The sequence below is a fragment of the Heterodontus francisci genome, chromosome 13, assembly GCF_036365525.1.
Source record: "Heterodontus francisci isolate sHetFra1 chromosome 13, sHetFra1.hap1, whole genome shotgun sequence".
NCBI classification, from domain to species: Eukaryota; Metazoa; Chordata; class Chondrichthyes; order Heterodontiformes; family Heterodontidae; genus Heterodontus; species Heterodontus francisci.
Window position 1 is genome coordinate 12509072 of NC_090383.1, and position 15256 is coordinate 12524327.

Below are 15256 nucleotides of genomic sequence, written 5' to 3' on the forward strand. Positions count from 1 at the left end.
GATGTGTTTATAGAGGACTTTGCAACTTGATTAGACATTGGGTTCTGGAATCTTTTGCAAACACTGTAAATGTTTGTTCTGTAAACAGTGGTTTTCCCACTTTAATTTAATACCGTTTTAACAATTCCGTTAACTTGTGTTTTTACTCTAGGTAACATCAGCCATTCAATAGTGCCTCGGCGTTGACGAGCATGTTCACTTCTCGGGTCACTTTCAAAATAAAGGGAGTTACACTTCCAGGTATTCTACAAAGGTTTAAAAGATATATTGAGAATATTCCACAGCAACTTGCAAAAGTAGAAGTAGTCTATGCAATTCCTGAGTGAAATCATTAATGAGGCTACAGATCTCCATCACAAAGGAAATAAATGCCACATTCAGCAATTTCTCGTGCAGTATTAGATTTGCACATTTGTTCCAGTTTTCTGTCATTCTTGCATTTTTTTTACCAGTTTAATCTTGAATTATTATGACTGATTTGTGTAGAGGGAAATTAATGCAACATCAGTTACTTTGGGTGTAGCTGCATGCTTGTTTATGATTGAGATTAAGAGCATGTTTCTGAAGTATCCCCACCCCCACCATTGCTTGTGGATCGCAGGAAAGTAGCACTGGCCAACCGAAGAAGGGTCACTGACCCGAAACGTTAACTCTGCTTCTCTTTTCACAGATGCTGCCAGACCTGCTGAGTGGTTCCAGCATTTCTTGTTTTTATTATAGCACTGGCGAATTGTTAGTTTGTGTGTGTAATAAATCTGGTACAAGGCAACTGTTTGTCATAGTGTTCTTGGTCCCACTTTCCTTTAAATAATATTCATCGGAAAAGTTCCCCCCCCCCCCCCCCCCCCTTTGCTCCAGTATTGCCATTCCTGATCATTGTTTCTGTTTTTTTCTTAAATGTATGCAAAAACATTAAATTTTTTCAGGATAAATCATGGTTACCTATGTTTATTTTAACAGACGGTACTTTTGTGATGGCATTGCAAAAATAATTTTTTTTTGGCCCAGATGTTCATTTAAATAACTACTTTTTGTCTAAACAGTGGAGTTTAATTTTGGTCTTTTTCTTTGTGGAATGAGTGTTGAATTCTTAAGCTCTGCATTGCAGGTGAAGATGCTTGATAATGACAGTGATTGTATGAAGTCACTCAGTTCAATGCATTTGATTATTAACAGATTTGTGCAGCAGCATTGCTGGACTACCAGTCAATGACAAAAGCCAATTTAGATAGCCTTAACATAGACAATATTTTCAAGTTGGCCACTGGCATGCTTGTGTACATGTTATGAAATTTACTGACCATGGTTTGAGTAAAGTGCTTTTGTCTTGCAAACTGACTGCTTACAGGCAAGGATATATTTCAAAGGGTTTTACAAATATTGAATCTGATACTTTGCGCTAGTTAGTTATGGTTTTGACATAATTGCAACAGTTACAGTTCTATGAGCAGAACACTTAGATTGTTCTCGAAGACTATCCAGTAAGGACCAAACAGCCATTCCACTTTCAAGAAGTGTATGTCTTTTTTTTAAGAAAACTTTGCGAAGAAAGCCAATCACAAACTCAACAGACACCTTTAAACCTTAAAGGTAAAAGCACTAGCTTGTATATTTGTTCCAAAAATTGGGAATGGATGAATTTTTAATGTGGCAAGTAACATTCGTGCCATATAACTGCCAGGCAATGACCATCTCAAACAAGAAAATCTAATCATCTCCCCTTGACATTCAATGGCATTACCATCACTAAATCCCCCACTATCAACATCCTGGTGGTCACCATTGACCAGAAACTGGACTGGACCAGCCACATAAATGCTGTGGCTACAAGAGCAGGTCAGAGACTGGGAATTCAGTGGCGAGTAACTCGCCTCCTGTCTCCCCAAAGCTTGTTGACTCTCCACAAGGCACAAATCAGGAGTGTGATGGAATATTCTCTACTTGCCTGGATAGGTGCAGCTCCAACAACTCTCAACACCATCCAGGACAAAGCAGCTCTCTTCATTGGCATCCCATCCACCACCTTCAACATTCACTCCCTCCACCACCGACACACACTGGCAGCAGTGTGTACCATATACAAGATGCACTGCAGCAACTCGGCAAGGCTCCTTCAACAGCACCTTCCAAACCTCTACCACCTAAAAAGACAAGGGCAGCAGTTGCGTGGGACCACCACCACCACCTGCAAGTTACCCTCCAAATCACGCACCATCCTGACTTGGAACTATATCGCCCTTCACTGTCGCTGGGTCAAAATCCTGAAACTCCCTTCCTAACAGCACAGTTTGTGTACCTACACCCCAAGAACTGCAACGGTTCAAGAAGGCAGCTCACCACCACTTTCTCAAAGGCAATAAATGCTGGCCTAGCCAGTGACGCCCACATCCCACGAAAGAATTTTTAAAAAAAGTAGGCAGGTTATAGCAAATGGCCTCTTGCAGCTAAATTCCCACATTGTGCAAATACGTAATGCATTTTTATAATTTTTTTTAAAACTTCAATGCAATGTTAATTCTAGGATGGTGCACTCAACATCAAAAAGTTTGTAATATAATTCACATAATACATTTTTAGTTTTCAGTTTCATCCATTTCCAGTTCCACACTTGAGACATTGATATACCCACAGTCCATGAGACCCTCTCAGAGAAGAATTTTAGTCCCTTTGACATTTTGTTCTCTTGCAGTGCCCCCCGCCACCCCCCCCCCCCCCCGGTTGGCATACCAATTCTTGTTTGTACTTGAGTAAATGCCTCCTGCAGTCCTGCAGATCAGGAGCATTTTCTTGTTTTTGCTGTATTCAATAATTAGCTTAAAATAAACTTCCAGTTGTTCAAGAGAACATCTTTGGTATCATGAACTCAAGCACTTCTGTGTTTGTTGGAAGATACAGAAAAATAAATAGCTGGTATTAAGCAGTGTAGGGGTACTAAGAGATGCTGGCTTTTCCCCCTTACAAGGTGCCAAATCATCTTGTCTGGGGGTTTAAGCAATTTAAAATGAAGAGAATTATTTTCTAGGGGGAGTTTGAAGTGTACAAGCAATGTATTTGAGCAGCTTAGTTTGAAGGTGTTATTTCTTGGGTTGTAGCAATGGTTTGTCAGCCTAGGACAGGGTTAGCAACCTGTGGTTCATTGAGGACTTGTGTGACTCACGCCTTGATTGATAAAGCGTGTTTTTGAACCTGTCCAGGTATTGAACTACTTTCCAAAGAAATCCAACAGCAGAAATCACATTAAAGTAGAAGTTGCTTTTTTCATTTCCTACTTTTTACATCCAACTTATTTATGCAATTATAAATAAGCCCGTCTTTCATGTTTTTCATTATTGGCATTTGAGTAACGGTATGGCAGCTCTTAAGATATTGCGTTTTTGACTAAATTTAAAAATGGGTGGTCTTGTTATTAAGGTTGCTGACCCCTGGTCTAGGGAACTCTGTTTAAATGCCATTACTTTTTAAGTCCCAGAAAGCACAATAAGTTTTTTTGGTCTGTTTTGGCACTGGAGACGTTCATTAAGGTCACCATTTCACACATCATTTGGTGATATGTATGCGAAATTAGTAACTTGTAATCAATCTAAAGGGTGCCATCTGTAATGTTGGAATTTTCAAAGTTCATTTGAAGTATATCTCTAGTTCAACAAAGACACGTAACTAGCATTGTAATTTAACTTCCTACTGATCCAAAGGGAGAACATTTTGTTCGCGTAGTGCAACTTGTTAAGTTGATTTCCTGGGGAAAGGTCTTTGCTTGATTTCTTTCTGTAGGGACAACAGCTTTGAGGCGCTGTTTCTTTTTGTGTAATTGTTTCTTTAGTGACATTAGCTATAAAAGAAATGGGAAATAAATTTTATGCAGAGTTTGTTGTATAAGTGCTTATTAATTGCAGCCTTAGATAATATGTACCTTTATTGTGTGATTAGTTTAACTTAACCAAAGATAGAATTGATTGGCTTATGCTAACTTAGGTACTGAGTTATTCAGATAATCAACATATAAGCCTCGCGATCAGAGTTCTTGTTACTAAATGTATAGTTCTGTGTATTTAACCTGTTAATGTTTTATATGCATGTTTACTCTACCTCAAAGTTAACTTTTTTTTTGTACCTTAGGTGAAGTGTTTGCAGTATGTGGGAATTCAGCTGCACTTGGCAATTGGTACCCCCAGAAAGCAGTGTTTCTGGAACCAGATGCAAATGATAGGTAAGCGTAAGAGAGGATGAATTGTTTTTGGATAAAGTGGTCAGATTTGTGAAAATGTCTAATTGTGTACAATAATTTCAATCTACTTAGTCTGCCAGTTACCTATCCTGTTTCTGCAGTTCTAGTTCATTAAAATGTATTTGTTTCTCTTAGCATATGTCTTTGTTCTCTCCTTATTTCTTTTTCCTACTGCCGGCCTTTTTCTGAAGATGAGATTGGGGGCTTAGTCTGTCAGTTGTTGCCCTGGGTGTTTTTAGGCTGTCGGAGTTGGGGGATCCATAATAGTAGAAAGGTGGTTATTTTGACACAAGGTTGTGGCTAATACATTTCATTGATTAATTCCTTTGATATAGAAATGGGGGAAAAAATCTTGTCTAGACTTGAGAAGCAAAGCTGCAAATTACCCTGTTACAAGAGACACCTTTAAGCAATATTGAACAGGGACTGATTGTCAGATAGTTTTCCTACTATTATTGATAGCATAATATTTCTAAATTTGTTTGCCCTTTGCCTTTGACAGTTAAAGGCAGGTTCTGCTAGATCCTTGTTAATTGGGCTTAACTCCAGAAGTGCAGCAATGCTGACTTTGCCCGATTTAAAAAAAAAAAGACAAGAATATGGTGGAACCAGAGGGAGGACAGTTAATTCATGCAATTGATTGCTTTGGTGACTTTTACATCTGGACTAATTATCTCTAATCACCTAGTTCTGTATTTGCTATAAACTAACAACCACTTTAGAGTCTCAGTGATTCATGCATTTCCTTGGACTTTATGCTTAATAACATGCTTATTCCAATACCTTTTTTCCCTGGTATCAATCTGCAATCTACCTGCATTTTTGTCTACCCTCTTGATCCAAATTGGTAGCCAACTGTTGCCATGCGTTTAAAAGTGCTAACCAATTTGGTTTGTGACAGCCTTAGAGTGCAAAATCAAATAACCATCTTAATAATATGTTTCTACCATTTTTCTGTAGCCTAATGTGGAGGACAGCGGTTATTCTCCCAGGAGCCACTCTTTTCCAATATCGCTATTTTAAATGTTCTGTCATGGAGCCCAAGGTAAGACCCATTTTCTGGACAGTACTAAATAATAAATGTCTAATTTTTGATGGTTTTTTTGGAGCATCCTGCCATAGAATCTGGTAGATGATTTGTTCTCAAACTCTTCATTGCATAAGCAGTTACTTATAGGAGGTGGATATGGCCTGGAAAGTTGCTTGATGTTTCATGGTTCTATTTTTCTCTCCCTCCCTCCTTCTGGAGAAAGGACAGGATTGGGCTCTCTACAGCTGAATAGCCCACTGACGTTTGCTGTCACACAAAAGGAAGTTAACACTTCAGGGAGTAAGGAAGAGAAAATGGCAAAGTAAAAAAACCTGGCTTTAAAACGTTTGCTACTAAAAATACTTGCTTTTAACCCGCCCACCTATACAATGGATGCTCTCTGTAGTTTTGGCAGATAATATCTTACTGCTTCTGGTTAAACTTAAAAAAAAAAGTATTAACTAGTAGAGGTAGTGTAGTACGTTACTCTGTTTCATTCTTTTGTTCCACATTAGCAACCTCAGTCTATATTGTGTTTTCAAAGATTCTCCTTCAGCAAATGTATAGACTTGACCCAAGTCCCTCCCCATCTCTTTTTGCATTGTGCTTTTACATGGGTGTTTGTTTTTGGTTGATTCATTTTAGCAGCAGTGAATAAACTGTTGCATTATCTTACTTACCTTTCTCTCAATTGGCAAGTTTCTTCAAAGATTTATTACCATTCGATTCCTTTTAATGATCATCTTGCAAATAATTCTATTTTTTCCACTTTACTTGGTTTTTAAAATGATTAGTGACATTTGGAGGAGCTAGTAACCTGAGTGCTTCAGTTTTAACTTAATTGGACTTCCTCAATTCACTAACAATTAAATATGTTCAAAACCAAACAAAAAATCAATTGATCTATTTAAAATATAAAAATCAACTGAAACTTATTGAAGTAAAAGAAAGCTAAGTTATTTATCAGTGTTGCCACTAGGATTTCTGTAAAAGTATAATGTGTTTGTGGCATTTATCTTTTGATGGAATGGTTGTGGCTGGAAAGAGTATTTTGAGCAATACAGCATTAAGGCACTGGCAATTGTAGGTTTCTTGCTGTTGGTGGTGGTCAAAGCAAACTGAGCTGAATGAAGGTATCAAACTGTTGTCCGTTTAAATCAAAACTTTGTTGGGTGTTGGCACTAGTACGTCAGATCTACCTAGTGACAACACTGATTTTAATTTTACATATTTTTTCAAAAAATCTGAAACACTTAGAAATGTATCAGTCCCATAATTTTTTGAATTACTTGTACCTATGTAGGCGGCCATTTAATTATTTAAAAATCCTGTATTGCCATAAACCATCAGATGTACAAACAGGCCCAAATACGTAATCTCAAAGCAAAAGCTGTAGATTTTTGTCATTTTCATAATTTTACAGAAGTTGTATTTAAAATCTGTAATGGACTGGCTGATGCTTCAGGAAGAATACATATAGAATGTTAAGGCTGACTTATGTTAATTTTTTTTCCCTTTAATTTTTTCTTTTGCTCCTCAAGGTGAGTGAGGTCCTAACAAGGGAATACCTTTTCACTTTCGGTGCCTAGCAGTAGCATCAGGTACTTCCAAGAGTATGCAACACCATCATTTGTGGTGTGCTGCTGCCTCTGCTTTTCTAGTAATAGTTTTGTCCATTTCCCACAACAGCCATTGTTGCCTCTGTGAGGAATATTGCAAGTAAAATCAAAAGTGGAGGAATTTTTTTGCCGCAGGCCCATGCACTCAAACTGCACTGAAGCTTCCCAACTGTTTGATGTAGCTCCTTTGAGCTGACAGAGTGAGGAGACTAGTCTCATCAGTCTCTGCTGGCTTCTTACTGATCTCCTACTTCAAAATGATCCTAGGGGTGAAAGTTCTAATCCCATATACCACATTGCCCCTTTTAAGTTTTTCAGCAATTGTATTTTTGTAATTCCGCAATCTTTTGATGTAATCGAAGACTAATTACTTGTAATATTGGAGAGTGAGCCTGAGAGCTGCATTTTGTAATTGTGTGTGTGGTGCATGTATGATGGTATACAAAAATAAATAATCCTTTTGTTTCTTATGCAGGTGTTGCTGGGCTAAGCACCTCCTGCAGACCTGGTAGCCTGTTCCTATGCATCTGCCAGTACAGCTGTTCAGTCAGCCAGCCAGCTGGAGGCTCATGACAATAACCTGGCAATAAAACTCCTACCAACTTTTCCCTCCTCTGTAGGGAATTGATGGAACCTGTGTCAGAAATGCTGAGATTGGAACTCTTCCGTAAGAAGTTCAAATCTGCATCTCTCCTGTGGTACCATCCGTTGGTGCTCTAATATGCTGTGTCATTAAGCTGTACTGTGGTCAATCCAGTTTCAGTATTGGGTGTTACCCTCAGTACCTGTAATTTCAGACAATCATGTCATTGCGTGAAAAGCACAGAATGAAAAATTTGAAAACGTTCTACCAGAGGTGGTTAAAAACGTATATCTCTTGTCCTCTGAGCTTGCATTTTCTTCTGGTCCTTTTGTATTATTATAAAGGGCTTTAATCTTTTTATCACTTGACTCAGAACCCTGCTGATCTTCGGCAAGTGCTAGTCAACAAGTGGGAGACTCATCCTCATCCACGATCATTTAATCCGTCGGGTATGTCACTACAGTGTATTGAGTTTCTGTTATCTGCCAGGTTGGCAATAGCAGAGGTACATGTGATAAAATTAAGCATCTGACAATTGTCATTTAATTTTCAAATTATAAGATATTATTTAACGCCAGTCTTTACTCCCGCATTATACTTTTGACTCTTGCAAACCAGATGTCTGTCATGTTGGACAGAAAATGTGATCAGCAGCACTTCTAAACAGTCATTTATGTTTTTCCCCAATATTTTTGTGTTCCTGTATGGTTATTCTCTCCATCTAGATTCAGAATATTCTGAACCTAGATTTCATTCGAAACAATCCGAACAAATAAGTCACAGAAATTTGTTTTGCATCAAGACCTGTTAGTTCTGCAAGATGTTCTGTATTGGCTCACATTTCAAAGTTTAAAAAGAAGCTTCTTTCACTAAAAATTATTATACTGGCCCTATTATTAAAATGTTTTCCCCTTCCCGCCTTCTCGTTCTCTTGGCATCTTTCTTCATACAGGAGGTTGGACAGGCAGCCTACTCAGATGTCTGTTAGTGCTGCTGTCATGCTGACCACTCGGATAAGTGAACTGAACCTGGCATGGCACATGATCTGTTACCTTTTTTAAAATCTTTTTGATTACTGCCATTACCACCATCACAACCCCTGCCTCCCCCAACCCCTTCTCTCGTGAAAAGCTACCATATTCTGTTCAGTGCTATTCTATTTGCCCATTGGTAATTTGGAACAGTCCATGTGAAAAATTGTGGATGCAGATCTGCTTCCTTCAACATTGAAGCATTGATCAATTGTATCCCTGGAATACTCATTAGCAATGTTTCCAAATTGATTTTTTTTACCAATCTGGAACATAAATTTTAATATGTCAAGACTGAAGACTGAATTAAGTATTCCTTGTAAAGATTTCTGCAAACCTAACTTCAAAATAATAGTGTACCACAAATTGACCTTGTTTATGATCATATATTGTACAGCAGTTCATGCTGATAAACAATAATGTGTTACTGTTTTGACGGGATTGCGAGTTTATTTTTCAAATATTTAGATGGTGCCCCATGTGGCTCTGTTGGGTTAAGTACTCCACTGCTACATTTGCACTGTTATCCATTGCATTAGTGTCAATGCTTCTACTTTTTCCACATGCATATAGCTTAGCTTGTACCATTTTATGTTGACAGTGCCATTTTTTTGCCCTATATTTTCAAAATAGATTTGTTATTGAAAATTATTGGCCCAAGTCTCAAGTTAATAAGTATTAAAAAGTTGATAAGATCTGATTTCTGTTGAGTATTCTGTACATGTAGTTCTAACTGAAGATATAGATTTCTTCAAAATATAATCTTTGTAAGTGTCTCTTTTAAAGTATTCCTTCGCTTCTCTTTCTTGATCCCCTGTGATTGCATATCTGAAACCAGCTGGATGAATTACTGGGAAGCATCTGGTTTTCCCACAGTTGAGTGAACAGGGTTGCAACATCGGTGTGCTAGGGCTGAGGAATGCAATATGCATGCCCTTGCCTGGCATTCCACAAAACAGCACCCTGCTGCTTCAGTGTGCTGCACCACAGCTATGCTTTCGACTTCAAAACCTAAAGCACGTTAGCTGTTCTCCATGTGCTGCCACTGAATGTGCCGTTTTGCACCTAATTTGCCATTAAGTTTTTAAGGTTTGCATTGTTAAATACAGAAGAAGAAAGCAATTAAAACACCTAAGAGCTATAAAGTCGAGACGAATTAAATTGCATGTCACAGGTGAGTACAATATTTAGAAGCAGGGTGTATAACCCTAAAAAGTAATCGTCTGTACAGCCAGTACCAGATAACATCTGATCCTGAAGAAAAGATTTGATGAAGACACATGCTGAACTAAAGGACCAGCTCCCCCAAGATGTCGTTGCTGTAGTTAAGGCAATACCATCTCTGGGTGCTTCAGGAAACTGAAATACCTTTGGGCCCTCTCCTAGGTTTCCCTACATTGCCATAATGATCTTAGCCTGGCCATGGACTGCACGAGTTGTGGTCTGGAAAGTCTGACTGACTTTGTTTCTTTATTGAAGAAAAGCCAGCTTCCTTCCCTTTCATTGATATTTGCAACACAAGTGATAAGTGTCCAAGAGCACGCCATTGTCAGTGTTGTAATTTTGTTAAGACTGGAATACAATTCTAGAATACTAGCCTGCGCACTATTGTTTGTATGTTCTTAAGTGAATTCCAATAACACCCAGACTTGTGCTAATGAAGGTATAGAATTGGGCACCATCCTCTTTATTCTACTTCCAGCAGCTGTCTGATTGAAGCTGATCCCCAGTTGTAAGGAACACCAGGGACAAGTATGTCCAGTGGAGAATTTGAAATTTGCATATTTCTTTACAGAATAGGGCTTTGGCATTTTATCCCAAGTGTGTAAGAATATAATAAATCCTTTATTTTGCACCTACCATAAAGGCAGTTAACATTTTTGGATATCAAATATCTATAGGACTTGAAAGCCACTTGCCCAACATGTTACTCTATTAAAACCTATTGAAGAATGGCGCTTGGGATCTGGAGATTCAATAGGTGTGTTAGCACCTAACTGTTTTGTAAAGGAGCTATTGTTTGTGACAAAATTCTTCAAATGATCCAGATTCTGATAGTATATAACGGCTCCCTGTCTCTATTACCTATTCCTTTAAGTGTGTGAGCTTCTTGCCTTTGCTATGCTGGAGTAAGTTATAAGGAGACTCAAGTGAAACAGGTGTATCAACAGTGCATACATATCAAGGGTTCTGAAGGTCTCCTATCCAGGCCCTAACACTGGATATCTCCGAACACAGGAAATAAGGACCTGGAGTTTAGCAAGCACAAAGTGTACAGCAGTCTTGCCTACCTCTCCAGCAGCATCTAAGTACCAGAGTGTCAAGTTACACCACATCGTAATTACAGCAGAGAAACAGGCCATTCAGCCCAGCAGGTCCATGTCAATGTTCATGTTTCACACAGGCCTACTCCCACCCTTCTAACCCCGTCAGCATATTCTTCTTTTCTCTCATTTTTATCGAGCCTTTCCTTAATGTTATCAATGAAATAAAGGCTGCCTATGGCTGAGATATTTGTTGAGCTCATGCAATTTGTTAAAACATATCAGTACGATGGTGCTAAGAATGTAGTTTGTCATCAGTGGAGTAGTCATTTTTGAGCAGCTCACTCCCCATCTAAAAGTAAGGTTGAATGAAGGCCTCATTTTAAAACACCATTACTTGAATTATGACCATATCCATTTTTATCAGTACTATCCATTCTAAATCTACAGCGAAGATCATTTAAAATGCTAGAACTCATGCCTGGCCCTGAACAAGAAGTATCAAGTTGCTGCCTTAGAATTACTAATTTTTATCTAACTGCTTCCAGTGCAAAAACAAACTAGAGAGTAGCACAGACATAGTGAAGAATTTCCATCAATTTTGAAAGACCTATAGCTGGCTGATCTGTTGATGAAAGCTCACAATACCAAAAGTATGTTTTGGTTGTTTTTTTTTTGTCAAGGGCCATGCTGTAAGGAAGCTTAGAACTGAACAAAATGGCTGAGATTAACACATATTGGTGGAGATTTTAACTTGTTTGCAGGACAGTGGCCTAATGAATGGCTGGCCCGTCCAGGTGAGTGGCAGCTTGAGGGCCAGTTGATCTTAATGGCCAAGCCTCATTAACATGCCATTGGCCAACTTGCCCACCAAAATGGCTGAGAACGATTCACCCAACCCCCCCAGGCCCAGGCTAAGTGCAAGTATGGGGCTTCTGGGGTAATTACTGTTCAGAATGGGGGCGAGCATGGAGAAATTACAATTCCCTTGGGGATCAGCAAAGCAATTCTCATCCTAGTCCCACAAAAAAAAGTTTTAAACTTGTCTTAAAGAATTATTTAGGTGGTTTGACCAGGTTCTTGCTGTCTTGGTGGCTGATGAGGCACCTCACCGACTTCCTCGTTACAATACCGTGGAGGTCACTATTGATGTAATAGGGACCAGATTTACATAAATGTGTGAGGCCGCTGCCTGATTCGGGCGGGTGCCTCTTGTCTGATATCAACCATTTATTTAAAAAAAAAGTGGGTAATCCACCCACTTGATTTTAACTGCAGCCCACCTAGCTACTGCCAGGTGGCATTGTTAAACTTCCCCCATTGTCCGACTGGAGATAATTTCACGACAATGAAGAAGAATCTGATCTGGGTACACTTACACATTTGTCCCAGTTTTTGATTTTTCGGTTATTTAAGACTGAGGTGAGGAATTTCTTCATTTAGGGGGTTGAGTCTTTGGAATTCTCTACTCCAGAAGGCTGTGGATGCTGAGTTGTTGAGCAGACTGAAGACTCAGATTTTTGAACTCCAGGGGATATGAGGATCAGGCAGGGAAGTAGAATTGAGGTCAAAGGTCGACCATGATCTTATTGAATGATCGAGGGGTCATATGGCCTACTCGTGCCCCTATTTCTTGTGCTCTTAGTTGAAGCCTATGTTCAGTAGCGATGCTGGTTGCTATACTGCCCTTGGGTCCTTATCTTCCTTCTAGTTCACTAATCAGTGCAGAAGTCATTGTTCCCATCATTCTCCCTGGCTGTCACTGGCTACGGGAAAATAAATGACTGAAAAATATTAATTTTTTCAAGTTTTACAAATTTTGTTTACATTTTAAGGGTTGGAAATGACCTTCAGTGCTCCGTATGCTACCCAGAAAAGGCGTTGAATAACTTTTATTTTTGAAGAAAGGTCTGTGGTTAAAAGTTCTTCAATGCTAACGCATTACAAAATTGTTCAAGTAAAGCCTGTGCATCAAGAAGGGAGAATGCACTTTTTAATGAATTTTGTCTATCTTTACAACTTAAGAATGCAAAATTGTTTTCAGTTTTAAACTGGGTAATGTGTCTGCTGCAACAATTATTGACTTCTCCCAATGCTTCCTTTTTTCTGTTCTAGAAAGCGAGTGCATTTTGGATGATGGATACTTTGGAATCCACAGTAAGTGTGCTGCAATTATATTAAATATTATTAATGAGATAAAATAGCAAACATTGTCTAATACCACTATTCATAAGCTGGATGATGCTATTTCATAAAGACAAGAGGAGTATTCCATGTAGTACAGTGTGTTCCATTAACTTAAAGCTAGGACTTTCGGAAGCTGGAAAGTCTACTTAAGTAAACAGTGCCTCAGGTGAGTCTGTTGGTTTGTGAAATGTGCAAATTGGAAAATGCTTGAAATCTCAGGCTGTGGGTCTGAAGCACCCCAAAGTAAGTGTTTATCTAGCTTGATATTAGAAGCGTAATCAATATGCTAGATACAAGATTTTTATGGATAGAAGATGTAATTTACTTGGGATATTTTTTCGTACTAGTCAGTGTCCTGTCATACTGCACATGGGACGTCAAAACAAAGTGTACTCTTCAGGTGAAACAAAACTAGCAGGTGGGGATGACAGGGTCAGTGTGTGCGGAAATTAGTCAGTCCCCATTTTAAAGCCATACATTCTGTCCTTATTTTTGTCTTTCCATTATAGATTCCTGTGTCCACATTTGTAATGAAATCTGCCCATGTAAATCCTGTAATTGCAGCATGGCAATCTCCTTCCATTGATCTGCAACATCCCCACTGGAAATAGTGTAACTGACCAGTTTTAAACTGCTGGATTCCAACATTAATGTTGACATATGAATTTATAGTGGAGAAATGTTGGCAAGAAGCATGCACGAATGTAAGATTGATAATATTAAGTAGATATATAGCAGTGGAAGTTTAGAATTCCTGCAGTCTTTAAGTTACAGTATTTGTAAACAAAAATGTAGCTTTATAGATTCTCTGCCTATTCTGAAATTGTAACTCTTTGTTGGGGCACAGTTTCTTGGATACCCTGGTGTTTGAGCCTTGAAAGTGCATCAGCCAATTGCTAAAGGTAGCACGAGTGAATCCAATCCTGTCTTCACCTAAAGTATATATACCCAAGGCATGCATGCACTTCCAGAGATTACTGGATAGCAATCCGGAAGCCTATACAGTTGTAGAGCAGCCCTGATTGAGATCAGCTAATTCCTAACAGAGTGGACATAGAATTTGGGTTACTCTTAGTCTGTTTATCTCAGCTACTCATTTGGTGAATTGCTAGTGAAGTCCTATTGTTGTCTAAAATAGACATAATCTGATTCACTACCAGCTAGCTTTTTAGTTTGTGCCATTAACACTATGAAGGTGGATGAGTGATCTATGTCTAGGGTTCTTCCAAGTTTGTGTTGCTATTCAGGATAAGTGTAAGAATGGACTTTACTACGGATGTTTATTTCCAAGGCTTCTTTTGGAAAGGACTCATGACTGTCTGGAGATAGAGGCAAGTTGTGGGTGAATCTGGTTGCTACTATTTTGGTAGAGTAGCAAAATTATATATATATTTATTTATTTTTATTTATTTCGAGATACAGCACTGAAACAGGTCCTTCGGCCCACCAAGCCTGTGCTGACCAACAACCACCCATTTATACTAATCCTACGTTAACCCCATATTCTGTACCACATCCCCACCATTCTCCTACCACCTACTAGGGCCAACTTACAATGGCCAATTTACCTATCAACCTGCAAGTCTTTGGCTGTGGGAGGAAACCGGAGCACCCGGCGGAAACCCACGCAGACACAGGGAGAACTTGCAACTCCGCACAGGCAGTACCCAGAACTGAACCCGGGTTGCTGGAGCTGTGAGGCTGCAGTGCTAACCACTGCGCCACTGTGCCGCCCAGTGGCACTACCAGCGAGTTTGGGTATGCTTTATAAGATGCTAATGTGATTGTGATATATGGCATTTAGGATTGTGCACTTGTGTTTATGTATTTATCAGAAACCATCATATTTCTTTTTCGTGGGATATTTGTTTTCTAGTCCTATTGTCTTTATTTGGTCTTGGCTGTTGAATGAAATTTTAAGCTGTGATGGTGGTGAACCATACTTTTTTGTACATGTTTAATATATCTGTAAAGCTATTTTGCATTTAACCTGTGCTACATAAAACCATGCACCAGTCAAAATAGTTTTTGTTTTTATCAATTTGTTTTTAGTTTCAATGTTCCATTGCATAAATTTAAGAACTTTAGCTGCAATTACATTAAGATGGGTGTGACAAATTTTTGCTCTGCCTAAGGTATTCTGACACTCGTGTCATTGTTCTTCCATAAGTGAGCCTGTGCCCTTCACAATCAGGAGTTTATGTTACAATATCATAATGACACCCCTTGTTATATGAACAGGGTATCATGGTCTTCACACTTGTCCCCCTCTGAAAATTAGACTGTAGCACTTCAGTGAGTCAAGACCAGATAAGCA

General features: G+C 38.9%; 1 protein-coding gene across 3 annotated transcripts in view; it reads left to right on the forward strand.

Annotated features, from left to right (window-relative positions):
• The window catches only part of gpcpd1 (glycerophosphocholine phosphodiesterase 1), an 85297-nt gene that overhangs the window by 7486 nt on the left and 62555 nt on the right, over window positions 1-15256 (forward strand). For 2 of the 3 annotated variants that reach the window (XM_068044372.1, XM_068044371.1), the window contains 5 exons: window positions 152-240; window positions 4117-4207; window positions 5186-5270; window positions 7831-7906; window positions 12868-12909. In XM_068044372.1, coding sequence (XP_067900473.1) covers window positions 192-240; window positions 4117-4207; window positions 5186-5270; window positions 7831-7906; window positions 12868-12909 — 343 coding nt within the window. In that variant the 5' untranslated portion in view covers window positions 152-191. Of the gene's footprint in view, window positions 1-151; window positions 241-4116; window positions 4208-5185; window positions 5271-7830; window positions 7907-12867; window positions 12910-15256 lie in introns of those variants that run through there. The other variant, XM_068044373.1, reaches the window with a different exon arrangement.